Below are 18,494 nucleotides of genomic sequence, written 5' to 3'. Positions count from 1 at the left end.
TAAACCACAACAAAACTACACAAAATGACTAAAATAAATAAACACAAATACAAATACACACAAACCCTTCTTTTGTTCTTCCTGAATTAAAGCTCAGCTTGTTCTAATTTTCTGACGTGAATGTAATGTAATGTGTCCCTCAGTTTAGATACAATTACACCATTGTGGCTCCGCTGTGATAAAAGTTGTTCATCTCTGGTGTAAACAATATTATTGATACATTCAATGAAGAGGAAGGGAACATTTTACCAAAATATCCGCTGACGTCACCGCTCGCCAGCTGATTGGCTGCTAATGCAGTGACGTGGCGCTGCCAGCGTGGAAGGCACGAGCGGTGGGTCAGGAAGTCACCTGTTCGGACCGTCAGCTAGTATCGCCGAAAGCTCCGAACCGGAACCGGCGGTCTGCGCGGTGCACCAGGCCGAGAGTTAGCAAGGTAAGCCCGGGGACGGCAGCGTCAGAGCGGGGGTTGTCTTGTCGTTTACACACCGGAACAGGAGCCGTCACAGGCTGCGTACCGGATTCGAACCATTAGAGACCGGAAATAGGACCACAGTAGTGTTGAAGCTGACAGTCCAACCACCCATCCATCATGCATCCATCCATTTCTATACAGGGACAGGAGCAATGATCATACATCTGTGTATTTAAATGTTGGCTGATCATTAAAAAGGTCTCCATATTGACACATATTTAGGATTATGATGACATTTTGACATTTGATCTAGCACCTGTTTCAAAATGAGACCAGAACAGCTGAGAGTTGTGAGGTGTTTACTCCATGGATCAGAGCAGCCATGATACTGGATTGGGCTGAGATTTGGGAACGTGTAATGCAAACCATTGCTGTGTTTCCTGAATCATTCCGGCTTTGTGTGAGGGAGTGTTTGTGGTGCTGAAAGAGGAAGAGTTTGTGATTAAAGCTTCACAAGTCATGAATCTTAAACAATGCTTGGGTTTCCCAGCAGAACATCGTCCCACCCAGTTGACACCTACACACATGTAGGGTTGCCAGAGTAAATAATGTAAACTTTTTATGTGAATAATTTGGAATTAACCGGCAATTGGGAATATTCTTTAAATTACTCATGCTAACGTTTTAGTGTTGTGTTTTTCAACTGTATTATTTTAAATGGATACAGTTATTAAGGATAACTTCCAATAAATAAGTTCCATGAAATGTTTATATTTTTCAATATTCCCCAAACTCCTGCATTTAAATTCCGTGTGGAAATTTACAGGAAATGTTCTGCCTCTTTTCAACCCTAGACACACACACACACAAACACACACATGCCAGCGACCATCCACGTGATAATAACACCTGATCCATCAGAGCCCGTGTTCAGTATCTAGTGTCAGTCTTTCATTCCTGTGTCCTCACACAGCCTCTGACCTGATCACTGCTTCATCCTTGGAGCTTTTTTACTGATTCTCTTGGTTCAAATCCTTAAAATGTTTCCATTTTTTTCCACAAAGTGCAACATGTTTACCTGCCAAACCAATAACCACTACCTTTAACTGCCACTGGTCCCTTACGTCAGAGCAGTTGGGTGTAAATGTACACATTGTGTCTTTAGGATCAGCTCCTAAGAACTTAGTAATTCTTCAAACTTCTAATTTGTTAGAATTTCCAAATGCTTACAGAGCTACAGACAGAGAAAAGTTAATTATTTAAGTCATCACAAAGAAATGAATAAAAGCAGGCCTATGACTATCATTTCCTTAAAGCTAGATTTAGTGTTTTGAAGTGACCCCCCCCCCCCCAATGCTTTAGCAGCGAGTCATACTTTCCATGTTATCAGCTGACTCTAAGTGAAGAGTTAAGACTTTTACAGCCTTTCAAAGGTGTCCTGGTAATCATCAGCTCTTCATATGTCACCAAAGGCTGGTAAACGGACCAAAGCCCCACCAAGGACAAACACAGCCATTATCATCATACCCAACCTGTGGGCTTCATGTTATTCATCTATGCACACAGTCTAAACACAACCTGTGCACACATGAGTGTGTAGCCATTTCTTATGTCAGTGGAGTCCAACTCTGGACCTGGAGGACCGCAGTCCTGCATTTCTGCACAGCAAACACGAGCTGAAAGAGTTTGGTTTATGTTTCAACATCATTCCCAAATTACAGTCATTACAGGCTGTTGTTATATCGTACCAAACATGCGTAACAATGTCGACGATTGTCATTGATTTCACATTTGTTCATAGCAGAAATGCCCTAAAACAAATGCGCACTGTGATGATCACAGGAGATTTTGTGTGACATTTGACGTCCAGCCATTTGCGACACTTGCTAAAGCTAACATTAGCCCACCTGTTTTACAGTAAAAAAAATATAGTATTAATGTGTGATATTGTCTCAAAACATGTGGGTGAGGGTTTAGTTAATGTTGATGTTTCCGTTTTATAAGGTGAAGTCCGTTATATTGCCTCATTATCATTTTGTGCGAGAGTTGACACTTCTGTCTCTCTGACAAAACGTATATAAAGACAAATGGTGTGTAAATGTGTTATATTTTCTCAGACAGTGCATGTGATGATTTTTGATGTATTTTCTGCTTGATTTAGTCTAAAAATAAGAATAATCCCCACGACCCTCATGAAAGGAACAAGTGGGTCAGAAAATGGATGGATGATAGATAGAATAAAAATAATAAGATATTTAAATATATTTCAAATAAACAAACGCCAATCAAGATCACTTAGTCAAACCTCCTCCAAGATCCAAATCTCTTTTCCAGATATAATCATTTATCTGGATCAATGATCCTGATCATGGTACAATGATCATACACACTTTAAAGGTTTGGAAGACATTACTAGCCCCATTTTATTTACACACACATTTTATTAGAAAAATCGTGATGAAATGCAAAATAGTGACGTATTAATATTGTTATGGCTATTTCCGTTCCAGGAATTAATTTCTGTATTTTCCTTATGTTTTTCTTGATCGTGGATAATCGCAGGCTTTATCCAGGCAGCACGTCCTCTTTGAAACCTATGGTTGCGTTCACTGTGTGTGTCTGTATAACAGACAGGTCTGTCCCAGTAGTTGCTGAACATCCTTCCAACAGAAGCAGGATGACTGGGCAGTAATGTGAGGAACAGCCATGTGCTTCCATGCTTCACATTCAGTCAGTGTATCATTGTGTAACGATGGCTTCTCTAACCCTGTGTCTCCCAGTGAGATGATGGTGGACTCCACTTTGGCTCAGATTGAGAAGAATCTGAGTGAAGCCATGAGCATCCTGGGAGACGAGCAGAGGTGAGACATTGGAGCACATCTGTGTGTTTGTCTATGTTTCTATTAATGCGGTGTTCCCATGTCTGTGTGGTTGTGTCTGTGTTTAGAGAGCCACAGATGAAAAGAGAGAAAGCAGGCTTCAGCTGGACCAGCATCCCTGGACCCCTGCAGAGAGAGTAAGTGTGCTTTGAAATTCTCCTCAGTGTTTGTGTGCATCGAACACTGACTTTGACTGTACCTTTGTAAAGGGAAGGGTGGAGCCTCTTCTGCACCGTTAGTGAAGCTACGAGAGGCTCCAAAATGACAGCGTCTGTTTGTCAGTCACTCGTCCTTAATAGCTAATGAAACAGAACGAGGCCACAGGTCATCAGTCATCACTTCTGGGTGGAGTTTTTCCTCTCCCTTGCATGCAGTCATCTTATAAGTGGCTGATGAGGTTTTTCCAGTCTGGTCACACGCACACACACTGTGGGGTGGATTTAGCGCATTTGCCTCTAATGGATATGCATAGTGGGTGGATCTCCCAGGGGGAGCAAAAATATGGGAGGAGAAAATGCAAATAAATTAATGCAGGGTACGCAATGCGATTCATGAAATCTGGAACTGTTTGCGGTGATTGCTTTAGTACGGAAAAATAGTACTACTGAGAAGCAGGTGCAGACACACATGCAGTTGACAGAAAACACAGCGTATATGGAAAAAAAGCTCCAGTTGTGTGTGTGCGTGCGAAAAAAAGAGGGACGCTGTGTGCAGAGATGAATATATTGATATGACCATGGATCGGTCATATCAATATATCAATCTCTGCACATATCGGATCGATATCACTTCGGGCTCACTGCTCCACTGATCTCCTTTCTCTCCATGTTTTGACCGTCAAAGTCTTGTGTCCCATTGATGTCAGGCCAGAATCAGCAGAGGAGATGTGTAATTTTCGTATGATCACTGATGGCACAATGGTGACATATGAGAGTGTGCATGACACAGCGCTGCTCAGACCTGCGCTGGATGATGGTCAGTCAATCATCTTCAAAGAATGCAGACTGATTGACAGGCTGTGTTGCTTTATTAACTCAGATCAATGGTCGATCAATAGGAAGTTTTCTGTCCAAATCTGTCTATTTTACGTGCACTGATCAGAGCAAAGTTACAGGACCGGACAGAGCACCCACATTAAATGAGGGGGGAAAAATATTATTAGGTTTTAAAGTTGTTGTTTTAGAAAAATATATACAGTATATATATATATATATATAATTTTTTTTCAGTTTTCAACATTATTTGTTTGTGCAGCAGACAGAAAAGTTCATTTGCCTCCAATTTAACGTCTTCAAATATCATTGTGTGCATGTGCACTCACGTCTCCACTCCACATTGAACGTGTGTTGTGCAGTGGTCAGGATGTCGCCACCATTGTTCACCAAGTACACAACCTGATCCATGAGAAGATGGAGGGAGAGGAGCCGCTGTGCCAGCAGTGAGTGACACACACACACACACACACACACACACACACACACACACACACACAGTGCTCTGTGTGTGTGTGTGTTGACGCTGCCGTGCTTCTCCAGCAGGGTGCAGAGTGTGGGTGAGCAGGGTCACATGGCCCTGCTGGGTCATAGCCTGGCGGCCTACATCTCCATGCTGGACAGAGAGCGTCTGCGGAGGCTGAGTACACGGATCCTGTCTGACACCACGCTGTGGCTCTGCCGTCTGTTCAGGTACGAGCTGCTGACGGACAAACTAGTTTAGTGACATAACCTGATCAAAGCTTTACAGACAATGGGTTTCACATAGCTTCAAGAGGAACACAAAAGACGGAGGATAAACAGTTTAAAGTCCTATTTTCCCTCAATTATCAACTTTTCTTGTTCTTGGGTTTTCGCCTGAAATTTAAAAATATTTTTTAGACAAAAAGGTTTGAATGATATCCAGGAACAATGGATAACTCTGTCTACTGTTTTCTGTCTAATCACCTGTTTTCTGGTGTCAAATGATGTGTATATTTTTGATATTGTCCCAAAACATTCATATGAAGTATTTTTGGCTTATGTTGTGGCCAGTTTTTAAATAAAGAGAAAAAAAGTTCTGATTGCTTTTTCCATTTCAGAACATGAATTCCGCTTTTTCCGTACGTTTTCCTTGATCGCAGAAAATCAGATCAGAGTCCAGATGCATTTCTCTGCATTTTGTGAAATGTTTTATTGCTATGGTGGTTTTTGAAGAAAGATGGTGAGGTCAAGGATAAGGCAGATTTGATAAAGATTTATTCAAAAACAGATGCAACACGAGCTGACTGAGAACCCAAAGCAGCCTCCGTCGAGGCCACGCCCTACTGGCCTCTGTCTATTGCGGCCCAGCGCTGTGTGTTACCTATGACCCTGTCTCCATGTTAACAACCCTTAGACCAAAGAAGGCATATTTGAAGTACAGATGATAACAAAATAATTATTTGATCATTCGCATGTCACATGATCATAAAAGGTTTTTTAATCACGATGAAACAACAATGAAACACAAACTCCTGTACTGATGTTCACACCTGCTGACTCAGGTTCCACTTTGTCTCCTTTCATCAAAAATCAATGTGTCTTATGTGATACCTTTCAAAGAGAGAAACTTAATCACACTGGCACTCAGCTTGTCCCCTCCCTCAGTAAATCTTCCCACCCCTCCCTCAGGTACGAGAATGCTTCTGTTTGCTTCCACGAGGATGACAGGGATGGCCTGGTGAAAGTGTGTCGGCTTCTCCTTAATGCTCGCTATGAGGAGTTTGCCTGTGAGGGATACACAGTCCTCAGCTCCAAACAGCCCGTCATCTACCAGAGCGCCTCCTGCAGGCCTGGACTGGGACAGCACACGTGCAGCCAGGTAAGGAAAGAAGAAAAAATAGCACAGACTGAGGGAGGCAGGGCTGCTTTTTATCAGCTGGGTCAGTCAATTAATAGGGGGTTTACTCATCAATTTATTGATCAAACCCTCCATTAGACATACGTGTGATGTACCCAGAGGGCCAATGTCTTTGACTTTTGTGGATTTTTTGAATATTTATCCTTTTCTAGTCCTTCACCACCATTAGAAGATCAGCATCGGCATCAATACTTTAATGTCACTTAATAAAGACCCAAACTTCTTAAGAAAATGGGATTAAGCAGAACCAGGAAACTGTCAATGAGTAAATGAATTATCAAAATTACAGTCTGTGTCACAAAAGTCCTTCTCTTCATATAAACTCAGCTAAAAGTTTCATTAAAGATTAAATCGGGGCATTCGCCTTTATTGGTCTTATATGTTAACACATATTAAATTTGTCCTCTGCATTTAACCCATCCCTGAGGAGCAGTGGGCAGCCACATTGCGGGGCCTGGGGGTGGCCCATGGTCTTTTGTTTTTAACCTGGGTTCTTCTTACACAAATACAGTACAAGCATTCTTTAAGTGTTTTAAAGGCTTTTACAGTAACAAATACACAGAAAGGCAGTAAACTGACAACAAGTAACTGTAGAGCAGGAAACATATTAAAATACAAAAACAAACTGTTTGGACACTGGCTTACTCACAGAGAACATACAAACCTGGCACTGTAGAAAGACCTGGAGCTCCATGGTTCATGGTTCACTGGGTTCTTCTCTCCATGCTATGATGCTTCATGCAATCCTCTGTCCATAGCTCGGCCTGCCTCTTTCCAGTTTGTGCACGGTGCCGTGCAACACTGTCTTTGGATCCCAGCACCAAATGGTAAGTGTGCACCTGGACCTCCTCAGGTATCTGGGATAGGAGGGTATTGATATATGCTGGTGTTTGTCAGGATGTGGCCCTGCTGGACAAACTGATCCAGGAAGATTCTGACGCGGGGAAGCTTCCTCTGCTGCTTATTGCTAATGCAGGTAACGATGATACTTAGCAGGAAGCTTTCAGCGGCTGCTCTAAGTTTGACCCTCTGCTGTTCGTCTGCTCAGGCACACCTGGAGCCGGTCACACAGACAAGCTGAGCCGTCTGAAGGAGCTGTGTGACCAGCACGGCATGTGGCTGCACGTGGAAGGGTGAGTGCTCTGCGTTGCCATGTCACAATACAACTCGAGACTTTAAAGCAATTCATTCAAGCAAAAAATTAAAATAAAATAGAATTTTTCTTTAAACGGAATTATGTAAATTTAAATGTCATTTTTTATTTCTAAGTCGTTTTAGTTTCTGTAGTAAATGTTATGATAATATGAGTAAATACCTCCGCCAAGGTAATAATTACTTATATAAGAAATTACGGGAAAAATGAACATCCCACAATGAAAAGCACCAAACATTTCCAAAAATGTTATAGTCGAGATCAAAACACACTTTTGAGAGGCAATTTCAACCTTTTACATCTTTTTTTTGAGCAAATAATCTTTATTGTATTATCATCTCTAGCAGCTCTAAAAAACAAACCCAATATGCTCTGTTGTTGTTTTGGCTCTCTGCTAACAAACCAGTCCATGACACAGACAGTTCAGCACTCACTGACCTATCAGTAAGTCTCCTGCTCTTTTTTTCTCCCTCAGAGTCAACCTGGCAACTCTGGTCCTTGCTGACGTCTCCTCTGCTGTCATGGTAATCTCATTTTTAATACCCTTGAAATGGTTTAGAGGACATGAACCAAATTAGAATCAACTTAAACTAATAGCAACTCTCTGTCTTTATCATCAATCTACTTAATTCATCTAAAAAGCATTTACTGATGGTGGTAAACCTTGTGAAAGTTCCTTTGCATGGTGTGATTGGAGTAAAGTAGAGATGGGTGATATTATTTGCTGATATTTTCCATAAAATGTAATAATGTTTGAAATTGGTATCTGTTTTTCCACCAATATTTTTGTTTTAATTATTATTTTGTATATATATTTGTATGGAATACATCCAGTGAGGCATTACATTAAAACACGTAGATTCCATAGTGTAACCAAACTTTGTATATATCAGTATCTGTTAATAATGAAAGTTGGTAATTGGACATTGTTGAATATCGGTCACAAGCTGATATGGAACATCTGCGGATTAAAGTGTTACAGGTGCTTAAAGAAACATCATCACATGCACGGTGAAGGAAGCATCACGTTTCATTGCTGCTGCTACTAGCCGTTAACCACAATAGTGGAATATTTCATGGTTTTGCATTGTACATTCTCCTCAGTGTCACACACACTAACTGGGATGTGTTTTCCCATCAGGCAGCAACCAGGAGTGACAGTATGACTCTGACACCAGGCCGGTGGCTGGGGCTGCCTGCCGTGCCCTCTGTCACGCTCTACAGACATGAAGATCCAGCTCTGGTCAGTGACTAAGCTGCTCTTCTGATGTTCATCTCATTCATCTGTCCACCTTCAAACTTTTCTCCCATCCTTCTGTCACTCATCACTCCTGACTCTCATTTAGTCCTCTGTCTGCCGCAGATATTTCAGGCTTTTTAGCTTGCTAAGTCTCTCTGCTCCACTAGCTGGACAGCTTCCCCTTGTCGTAAAACACATCTTTCCTGCTCATCTTCAGTTGAAGTGGATAAAGCCGTTACAGAAATGCTGCTTTCACAGATTTTTTGCAGTCAGGTTTCTGCAACTTTTAACATCAAGAGAGAGCCCCATCTACCCAACACATCCATCACTATTAATTAAGTAATGATCTTATTAAAAACACATGGGAAACATGTCTCACAAAGCAGCTGTCCTATAAGTACAAAATTACCGATATCTATTTAATCAATTTGTATTGAATTAAAGGTAAACCAATTAATCACATGTATGTGATTATGTGTAATAATGTGGTGTAATTTTGTTTGATTGCCAGAGTAAACACACAAAATAACAGAAAAATATACACAAAAATGATTCTAAAACTCTCAAAACAAAAACACAATCATAAAAGCAGCTCTATTGGCTCTGGAAAGCCTGTTTAAAAAGGAAGTCTTTAACTGCTTTTTAATAGTCTCCACAGAGTCAAGGGAGCGCAAGGACAGGGAAAGTTCATTCCAGAGACGGGGCGCAACAGCTTTAAAAGACCTTTCTCATCGAGTTTTGTCACAAAATCAAATTCGTCACAAAATCTTGGAAATTTAAAGTGAAGACCTTGTTGGGACTGATATCTATCACTTATTGTTTGGATGTTGCAAACTATAGCACGATAATGTAGAAATTACTTGTTTTCCCACATAAAATCTGTGGCCCACTTGAGATCAAACTGCCACTTATTTGGCCCCTGTACTAAAATGATTTTGACATCCCTGCATGTAAGAAGTCAAGAAGTCCCTGGATCCAAAAAACTGAGAGCCCCTGCTCTAGTCTTCACATAATGATCAGTCCTAACATGTGATCTCTGCTAGTCTGTTTGTTTGTTTTTAATCAATTTTAGAAGATGAAAAGGACAAACATATAGATTTAGTGAACAGTTTTTAAACATTTGTTTTTTTCACTGAGCAGGAAAATTTCAGGAATTGTACTTTACCTCAACGTGAGTAGAGTTATTTGACTTATTTCAAATAATCCATCAGATATTTTACACTAGACCAGTGTTAAACTTATTTAGTTCAAATGTGGAGCAGTTTGATCTAAAGTGAGCCATGGATTTTATGGGTGAAAATGAGTAATTTCAGCATTAATGTGCCCTGTTTGCACTTCTACGTATTAATGATATAAAGTAACTAAGACCAACCCTGGCTTATTTTACCCATCAGGGTGAATAAATCACTCTCTTCCGTGGCAGCTCGTGTAATCTTTGCTCCATTGATGATGGATTTTTAATCGCGCACGTAACTAACCCAAGGTTTACATACTCGGGGTTGATTGACCCACTTCATACCAGCTGTAATGGAATTGGATAATCAGGGTTTCCCATCGCGAGGTGTGTTGACACAGAGTTTATGGATAGATTCAGAGTTTGTTAACCCTCCTTTCTGGAATACACCCCTGATGTCCTGGGTGTGTGCTGTCTCTTAAAATGCTGCGTGCCCTTTTGAGACAAATTACATTGAATCAAAAATACTCCAAAAATTAACAAAAATGAAAGAAAAAACACACAAAGCCCTTGCTGTGATAGAAGTTGCCCACCTCTGATTTATAACCATCACATAATATATAACGGGTGCTGTTTACCAAGCCAGTGGTTGTGATAATGATTTTCTGACTCCAGGCTTTAAATCATCACCTATTTTAGAGAAAGATAAGCAGCTGCAGCTTTCTTGCTCTTGTCGTGCACATTGTAAAAGTTGACTTATATAATGCTAAATACTTTGTAGGTACTTGTGTTTTGGACAAATTACAGGTGCTGTTTAGACTCTGTCACCAGTTAAAGGCAAATTGAATTTAAACATCACTCACCACACTTATTAGGAGTTTTATTACTGGATAAACTGGGAGTGCAAAGGGAGAGACTCAGAGCTGCAAGTAAGGGGCAAATAACCGCACGTAGCTTGAGAGTTGCATGTTTGGAAAGGCCCAACATTGCTGATATCAGAGGTTTTCAGTAGCTGTGAGGAGACATGGGACCTCCAGCAGTAAACATGGGTCTGGTTCTGTTCTGTGTTCCAGTCCCTGGCAGCAGGCCTGACCTCCAGCCAACCAGTGGAGAAGCTACGAGCGCTGCCTCTGTGGCTCTCCTTGCAGTATCTGGGGCAAAATGGAATTGTTGAAAAGATCAGCCATGCTACAGCTTTGGTAAGATTGGATTACATTACTGTTCTAAAGTTTTACTGTTCTTCTTTGCTCCCAGGCAAAGGAATCATGTGTTCTGCTTTTGTGGAGCTTTGTTGTGTGTCTCTGTGACCTGAGTTTTGTGTGTCCTCTCCTCAGAGTAAACACCTTCTGATGAAGTTAAAACCTCTGGCCTCCATCAAGACATCGGTAGGTGCTCTATTCTCAGTGGAATGTTTATGTGATCTTTAATCAGCAACTAGTCTGCGTCTTAAATTAATAACCTAATTTACCTCACATTCATCAGTGATTCTTCTTTAAAGGGATCCTCCACTGCTTTTACAAATGTGGCCTCAAACCTTTGAAATGTCCTTATTAGAAGATCTGTGCCTAACAAAACGCATTATTTCACATCATATTTGTTTTATTAACTTTTTAAAATGGGACTACTTTAGCGTTTTTGAGTCTGTGCGCCACCATGTTGAAATGACATCATTGATGATGCCAATCGCCCCTTCTAAGTTCTATAGGAGTGAAGGCATTCAGGATCATTTAGCATCTTTTTCCGTCAAAATGACATCTTGTGCTGCCTTTGGTTGCTGTAAAAATCAGTAAAAGTTAAAAAGGCTGATGTAAACCTCTTTTGTTTACCAAAATTTGATAAACGAAATCCGTGAGCCAAAAAAATCTGTGACCGCAGAGGGCGACAGTTCCAACTCTGCTGTTTTGTAGGCGGCAACCAGGATCAAACTGCTACTCTGAGCTCTTGGCGTGACACCATCACTTATACAGCTGCTTACATTTTATTTTGAAAAGCTCTTCTGTTCAGTAATTCATTATTTAAAGACATAAGTTTGTGCTCTATCTACTTCAAAAAGTGAGATCATAAAAAGGGTCAGAGTAAACACCAGCACAGGAATATGTTCTCTGACACAGGAAGCAGAAAGTGGCTCAAAGACGAACCCGTTTGTGTTTGTAGAACGTGCTTGAGACAGAGATGACTTTGCTGGAGGCATTGACAATGGTAACTATGTTGGCCAACACTCACATACTGACAGATCTGGGCTTGTTCACTGACACCTGATGACCCTAGTGCAGTGATCAAGCATAGTGTTAGAGGGCAGAGGGGTGTGTGCCTGTGTGTGTCGGGCTGGGGTTTTTTGGTTTCGCGGTGATGTCAATGATCCTGTCCGTCTCTGGTTCTTCTTTCCGGTGGATCAAGCCTCACCCTCCTAACAGTTTTTCGCTGTATATGTAATGGTCTAAAGTTTAGACCATTGCATTTAGACTCTAAACTAGTTCTCCTTACAGGGGGAACATTTTTAAGGACCCCCTCATAATATTCACTTAATTTAAATACAATTTACTGCCATTTGTGTTCCTAAATGCAATAGGAATGATCTCTTCTTTGAACGTTTCCACTTTAATATTTAAGGTCTCTCTAGTACAACATAACATGTGTTTCAAGTATTACCAATGGATAAAATATGTAGTAGTTTTTGTATGATTTTATATCAATTGAGATTCTTCACAGTGATGCAGCAGTGATCATTTACTGTTTGTTTTATGGCTGCATTGGTCCACAATAGGGACTTTGACCATTTTTGTTATGATACATCATGAATGATAGTTTTTAGAAAAGTATCCCCGAGCTATAGCTTAAGTCCTCTGACCCCAGTTTGAGAACTGCTGATTTAAACTAACATTAGTGGTGCCGGTAGACTGTGTGCGCGTTTCCAGCCTGTCAGGACTCGGTTGTGTGTTTGTGTCGCTCTAACAAAGCTGTATTTCACTGTCCTGCTCATGAACTAATCCTGACACGCTCAGTCTCTGAAGATGAACTGGAAGTTTGTCCACATGGACGTTGGACAAACCTTTAGTTCTGCTTATGAAGCTGTCATCAGGCTAATGCTAACTGCTAGTCCTGTATAACCACATCTGCATCATTCATTTTTCACACTCACACTAATAAGATAAATGAGCGTCTCCCTCTTTGATCCACTGGAACCAGAATCCAGCTTTCTTTGCTTGTCCTGTGTGACATGTTCTTTGTGTATTAGGTAGAGGATGATCTCAGCTCTCCTGTGGTGCTCTTCAGGTTCTCCCAGGACATGAGTGGAGGTAAAAATGGTTTGAAGCAGAATTATTCAGACTGGTGTTGGTGACATCAGGTCTGACTTTGTTTTCCCTTTCCATCAGCATTGGGTGGCAGGTCAGGGGAAGCTCTTTGTGCTGGTGAGAAGGAAGTCCTTGATACCTTCAATAGATGGGTGAGAGCATTGACACCAACCTTTAGAGGTTAGATGGAACAGGGATGGACTAACTGTGTGTCATTTGACTGCTTGGTGAAGCTGGGGGAGCAGCTGTCTCAGATGGTGTCCTCCTGTGGAGTGGACGTGGTGGAGCTGGAAGACGAAGGTCCCTGTGTTCGCTTCAGTCCTCTCCTAACTGCAGCAGGTAATGCCACAGCTGCTCTTCTTTACTGTGAATCATCCAAGTCCTGATGCTGACCCGGACCTGTCCTCAGTCCTGGGTACACAGCAGGAGGACGTGGACGAACTGGTGGACAGGCTGACGGTGCTGGTGCCTGTGATGAGCTCCACAGTGTGTCTCAGACAGGACTTCAGAGAAGAGACGCACCGACGAGCGCCTCTGCTCATGTACGTGGAAGAGTTGGCCTGGCCGGGCCTTGGAGCTGTCAGGTGAGCTTGATGACTTTACTCAATCACACAGTCGACAGTGTTAATTTTGACAGCAAATTCTGATTTAGTCTTAGTCTAAACAAACCATTTAGTTTTAGTCACTAATTATCAAGAGTTTTATTCTTAGTCTAGTCCTAAGTATTTTAGTCGACTAAATGTTTCTCCAGAATATCCAGTGATTTGAAATATCCATTAGTCTGTTATGGAATAGCATGAAGGTTTGAATATGTGATACAGACACAGATTTAACAGTTGTAATATAAAACATGTATTCTATTTTATTATTATGTCAAAAACATGACCATGGATTTTTCACAATACATTATCTGTACTATACGTTATTGTCTCCCTGAACACTATACATGATCACTTCAAGATGAAGTACAATATTATTAAAATAGAAAACCACCGAACTCTGAACTCATGGTCTTCTACCGCCTGTGCAAAATCAGAAACGATGAGACAAAAAGTGCAAAAAAACATACATTACAGGAAAACACCCAAAATGCCAAAAAAAGGGGACAAAAAGACAACACTATCACTCTGAAAATATAGAAGACATCTACAAAATTACAAAAAATTTACAAAACGACAACAAAATGACTTGTAAATTTCAAAATTACAGATAAAGACACAAAAGGAAAACAAAAACACATAAAGTTACTCCAAATATAGACAAGGCAACAACAGAGATACACAAAAATGAAATGACAACATACTGATTGGTCATTATTCTAAATGCTGACATGAATGTTGATCATGTGACCCTCGGATCAGATACAATCACAGTTTTGTTATAAAAGTAGCTCGTTTCTGCTCTAAAGGGCACGTGTGTTGAAACGATGTGAGCTGGTGTGTTGTGCAGGTTTGAACCTCAGGCTGAGGGGATGGATGAAAGCAGGAGGAAGCAGGAGCTGCAGAAGATCAACTACGCACTGCTGAAGAAGCTGCAGGAGCTGAACACGGACATCATCTTCTCCGCAGGTAACGACCTGCTGCAATAAGAGAGACTGAATGAGACTAAATAACACATTTCCTTGCCTTCATCCCATCCCAGGCCCTGAGACGGGGGCGGAGCAGGACTGTGTTTATGTGGGACTGGTGACGGAGGATGTAGACATTTCAGAGCTGGTGGACACCATTGCAGCCTTTGGAAGAGAAATCGAGGAGAACGGACGGGTAAGGACCTAGCTCTGTGACACGAAGTGCTGGGGTTCTATTGTTCTATTGCTAATCAGGTGCATGATATCCTTTAACATCCAGTAAGTTCCACTCTGTGTCCCATGTGCTGCTTTTCTTTGTTTCAGCTGTTGGAGAACATGACCGAGGTGGTGAGGAAAGGCATCCTGGAAGCAGAGCAGCAGCTCCAGAAGGCCAGTGAGGATAAGCTGCTGGAGGAGGTGTGTGCGCGTGCGTGCGTTCAGTGCGTGCGTTCAGTGCCGTGACATGTGTTGGACTTGCTCTGTGTCTGTGTGCTGCAGGGTTTGCTCAGACAGCTTCCTGTGGTGGGCTCTGTGTTGAACTGGCTGTCTCCTCTTCAGAGCTCCATAAAAGGAAGGACGTTCAACCTTGCTGCAGGTAATGTTTACAACATGTATTTAGACCAAAACCAGGAGATAAAGCTCCCTGTGCCAAGACAGAAAAATAGAAATATGTTAGTCCTCAGGAATGGTTTCTCTGTTGTACGTTCTCAGGTTCAGTGGATTCAACAGATGCGACCTACTTGACCAAAGCCCAAACGGACAAGATTTCTGTGCAGGACACTCCCACTTCCTCCTCAAAGAGATCAGCAGGTAGGCCTTCTTCCTACCCTGTGGGGGGAAAGATGCAGCACTGCCTGTTTTAATGTTAAATTTAGCATTTCAATGTTGAATTTCACTCGTTGCCGCTTGGTTTTTGGTGAATGACCATATTCACCATGTGTTGCACACAGAGGATCTTGCACAGCCTCCTTTAGCTTCACCTTGGCGCTGATAACTCAAACTGAAGAAGCCTACAGAGCTGGATAAAATCATCTTTATTATCTTTATACCAACTACTCTCAGAGATGCCTCCATTCTGATGCATCCAGAACTTTCTCTTTTGTAAGACCCAACTTCCAGTTCTGTTTAAGGTTCTTTTTAAAATTGTAGTTTATACGGAAAGGATTTTTTTCACCTCTGAGCTGATGTTCTTATTTTAAAAGAAACCCTAAATGTGCAGAGGCTCTAATGCTGCTTCAGCTGCTGCATTCAGACACCCAGTATGAAGTTTCTCATCTCTGATGTTCAGAGAAGCACTGCTCTGAAACCTAACAGTGCATTTTGGTGTGTCACAGGTCAAAGATTATTCCGCCGATCCAACACCAGTGACACCAGCTCCAGCAACTCCACTGAAGCAGCCGAGGATTGGAACCTGAGCCCTCAGAGCAGCAGCTCCCACCCTGACACCTCAACAACCACCTCAGATACTTCACAGCACACACTGAGTGATGTCATCGCTGAGGAGACGGAGCGGGAGGACACGGAGCGGGAGGACACGGAGCAGGAGGACGCGGAGCAGGAGGACGCGGAGCAGGAGGACGCGGAGCAGGAGGACGCGGAGCAGGAGGACGCGGAGCAGGAGGACGCGGAGCAGGAGGACGCGGAGCAGGATGGTGTCTCCCAGGCGGACCAGGGCCAGAGCTAGGACCACCTCTGCTGGTGCTTCTACTGGGATTGGGATGGAGAAGCTTTCCGAGCAGCTTTGGGCTGTTGGTCCAACTTTCGTCCCACACTGTGAACTCCCAGCAGTTTCTCTGCTCACTTTGGTGTCCGTCTCCTCTCCAAGTTTCTTCCCGAGCTGCAGCTAGTGGTGTACTTTGTGGTTGCACTGAAAAAGGCGGCTGGGGTTGAAGGCCTGATGTGTAAATGAATCTTCTTGTCTTTGAAGTGTCCACACTGTCTCACAGCTCTGAGTCAATTATTCAATGTGGTGATTTGTGATCAAAACCAAATCCCGTCCTTTATAAAGTCATCCCTGGAGTTCTGAACAGGAAGTATGAGTGGATTTAATATTTGAAGATGTTCCTTCTGTTTGCTGCTGGATGTTTTTGGGGCTTCTTCTTTCTCCTCTTCTTCTTCTCTGAGAGTGAACAGTACAACCACTCTGACCGCTTCATTCAGTTCATCAGGACAATTCCTGCACTCATTGTCTACACTGTCAGGTCACATGACACAAACTGCTGTGAAATGGAAATTATATAATTAAGCCAAGCTCATTTTCACGCATCCTAATTAACGCTCGCGACTACTTCACCACCCTGTGGTACAAAGTGGTACTGTAGTGCCTAATTTATTGAATTTTGTTGGTGTTGCCACATTCCAGGCTCAGTGTAAATTTTGAACCTTCCTCAGTGACAGTCCGTCCTGTTTTCCCGGTCCTGTTTATCACGTGCACTATGAAAACTTTGTCAGAATATTTCAAAAAGTTTATTATCAGGATTTGGTGACCAAATATTAACGCTGCAGTGCTCTCTTTATTGGAAAAAAGCAAAAGAAACACACTACAATTTTTACAGTTATCATAAATTTGTTGAACCAACCAATCCCACTTTAACTGTTTTCATTTGTACTTACTGAATATTTAAAATGTACAATGTTTTTACAATCTGTGCATGAAGTCAAAAAGAAGGTGTTCCCTGTTGAAGTGTCAGAGTACTGCTGATTGGTCCAAAGGTCCTTCCTTTTGCTGGACCATCTCAGGGATTCTTCTTCTCATCTTTATTACATCAGTAGCCGAGCTCCATCTGTACACGTCTGAATTAAATCTTTGTTCTTGGTGGAGTTCTCCAAACGAGCACCTTATGTGTAGTTCTAAAGAATGACTGATGATGATGTATGTCTGCTGGCTGCAGGAGGAGGAGTCTCAGTAAAGACTGTTGAATGTAAAAGTCCACAGGCCCGGCTGCCCTACACCTGTCCTGATGGTGATGACTGTTGCTTTCCTGTGCTGTCAATGAAGCTGAATGATTCTAATAAATATGTCTGTCATTTGATTAAAAAGCAATTAGAAATATTTCTCATTGTGACAACTGTTTTTTTTTATTTTATTTTAAATAAATTCTTTTTTTCCAAGTGGAAAAAATATGGTGGTGTAGTTTTTAGAAGCATTTAAAAGAAGTTAGTTTGTGGATTTATGGAATACCCCCCCTAGTTTTACCCTTAGAATAGTTAAGATGCTGACCCAAGTATGAATTACTAAACAATGGTGTAATTATCTAATTTAATTAATTACAAAAATCGATTCAAAGATTGAACTAAGGTGAGATAAGTTGATATAAAATCATATCCTTCCCTCCACTGCCAATGCAACAGAACAGAACCTGTGCAGAAAATTAAACATTTTAAGCAAGATATTTTATAATGGTAAATGTTTATATAGCAATTTTTTTTTAATAGATTAACTAAAAATTCTGGTCTCTAAATTCAGATTAAATGTCTGATTTACGACACGTGTTTATAACTGTATGGCTTATATTGTGTATCAATATAAACAGCATCCTTTCTTAAGCTCAGTATCTTAGTTTTTCTGCGGTAGGCCCAACCCGGACTTATTGGGAATTTTTTGTCATTTTTTTTTTCCAGAATTCTAAGAATGAAATTCTTAAACTCAAAAGTCGATCCCAGTGGTCCTGATTGCGTAAATTATATAACTATATTATTATGTGTGATGTTCAGGTAGTTTATAATGAAACGCTCTACTGTGTATGTTAATTGTGTCGAATGTGCGGATTCGTAAACAGAAACTACGTGGGCCCAGATGGAGACCGTGTTTTCTGAGCTTTATGGATGTTGTAGTTCTCATTTGTTCGTCAGCAGAGAAGCACACGCGTCCTGCTTGAGAATAAGACTTCATTTCCCAG

At 41.5% G+C, this 18,494-nt stretch overlaps 1 protein-coding gene across 4 annotated transcripts; it reads left to right on the top strand.

Annotated features, from left to right (window-relative positions):
• The first annotated feature begins 278 nt into the window (after positions 1-278).
• pdxdc1 (pyridoxal-dependent decarboxylase domain containing 1) lies at positions 279-17,649 on the top strand. 4 transcript variants are annotated; one of them, XM_028455565.1, is made up of 24 exons: positions 279-436; positions 3,196-3,276; positions 3,363-3,431; positions 4,649-4,732; positions 4,833-4,979; positions 5,940-6,129; positions 6,927-6,995; positions 7,066-7,144; positions 7,217-7,301; positions 7,797-7,845; positions 8,463-8,564; positions 10,809-10,934; positions 11,070-11,120; positions 11,890-11,934; positions 12,971-13,031; positions 13,110-13,180; positions 13,262-13,367; positions 13,438-13,612; positions 14,478-14,596; positions 14,670-14,791; positions 14,920-15,012; positions 15,094-15,190; positions 15,307-15,405; positions 15,930-17,649. In XM_028455565.1, the coding sequence occupies exons 2-24, from the start codon at positions 3,200-3,202 to the stop codon at positions 16,277-16,279; spliced, it is 2,466 nt and encodes an 821-aa protein (XP_028311366.1). In that variant the 5' UTR covers positions 279-436; positions 3,196-3,199; the 3' UTR covers positions 16,280-17,649. The 4 variants fall into 4 exon arrangements, with proteins under 4 accessions (XP_028311366.1, XP_028311365.1, XP_028311368.1 ...); XM_028455564.1 differs by having other exon boundaries at positions 4,830-4,979; XM_028455567.1 differs by lacking the exon at positions 11,890-11,934.
• Positions 17,650-18,494: the final 845 nt, after the last annotated feature.

Source organism: Gouania willdenowi, chromosome 8, assembly GCF_900634775.1.
Source record: "Gouania willdenowi chromosome 8, fGouWil2.1, whole genome shotgun sequence".
In the NCBI taxonomy this organism is placed as follows: Eukaryota; Metazoa; Chordata; class Actinopteri; order Blenniiformes; family Gobiesocidae; genus Gouania; species Gouania willdenowi.
This window is presented reverse-complemented; position numbering and strand designations above follow the sequence as displayed.

Bases quoted from the DNA above. Each gene is read 5' to 3' on its own strand.
- pdxdc1 (XM_028455564.1), top strand. From the start codon at position 3,200: ATGATGGTGGACTCCACTTTGGCTCAGATTGAGAAGAATCTGAGTGAA. The intron at 7,145-7,216 runs GTAACGATGATA...TCGTCTGCTCAG, and splicing joins GCTGCTTATTGCTAATGCAG to GCACACCTGGAGCCGGTCAC. The intron at 13,181-13,261 runs GTGAGAGCATTG...TGCTTGGTGAAG, and splicing joins TTGATACCTTCAATAGATGG to CTGGGGGAGCAGCTGTCTCA.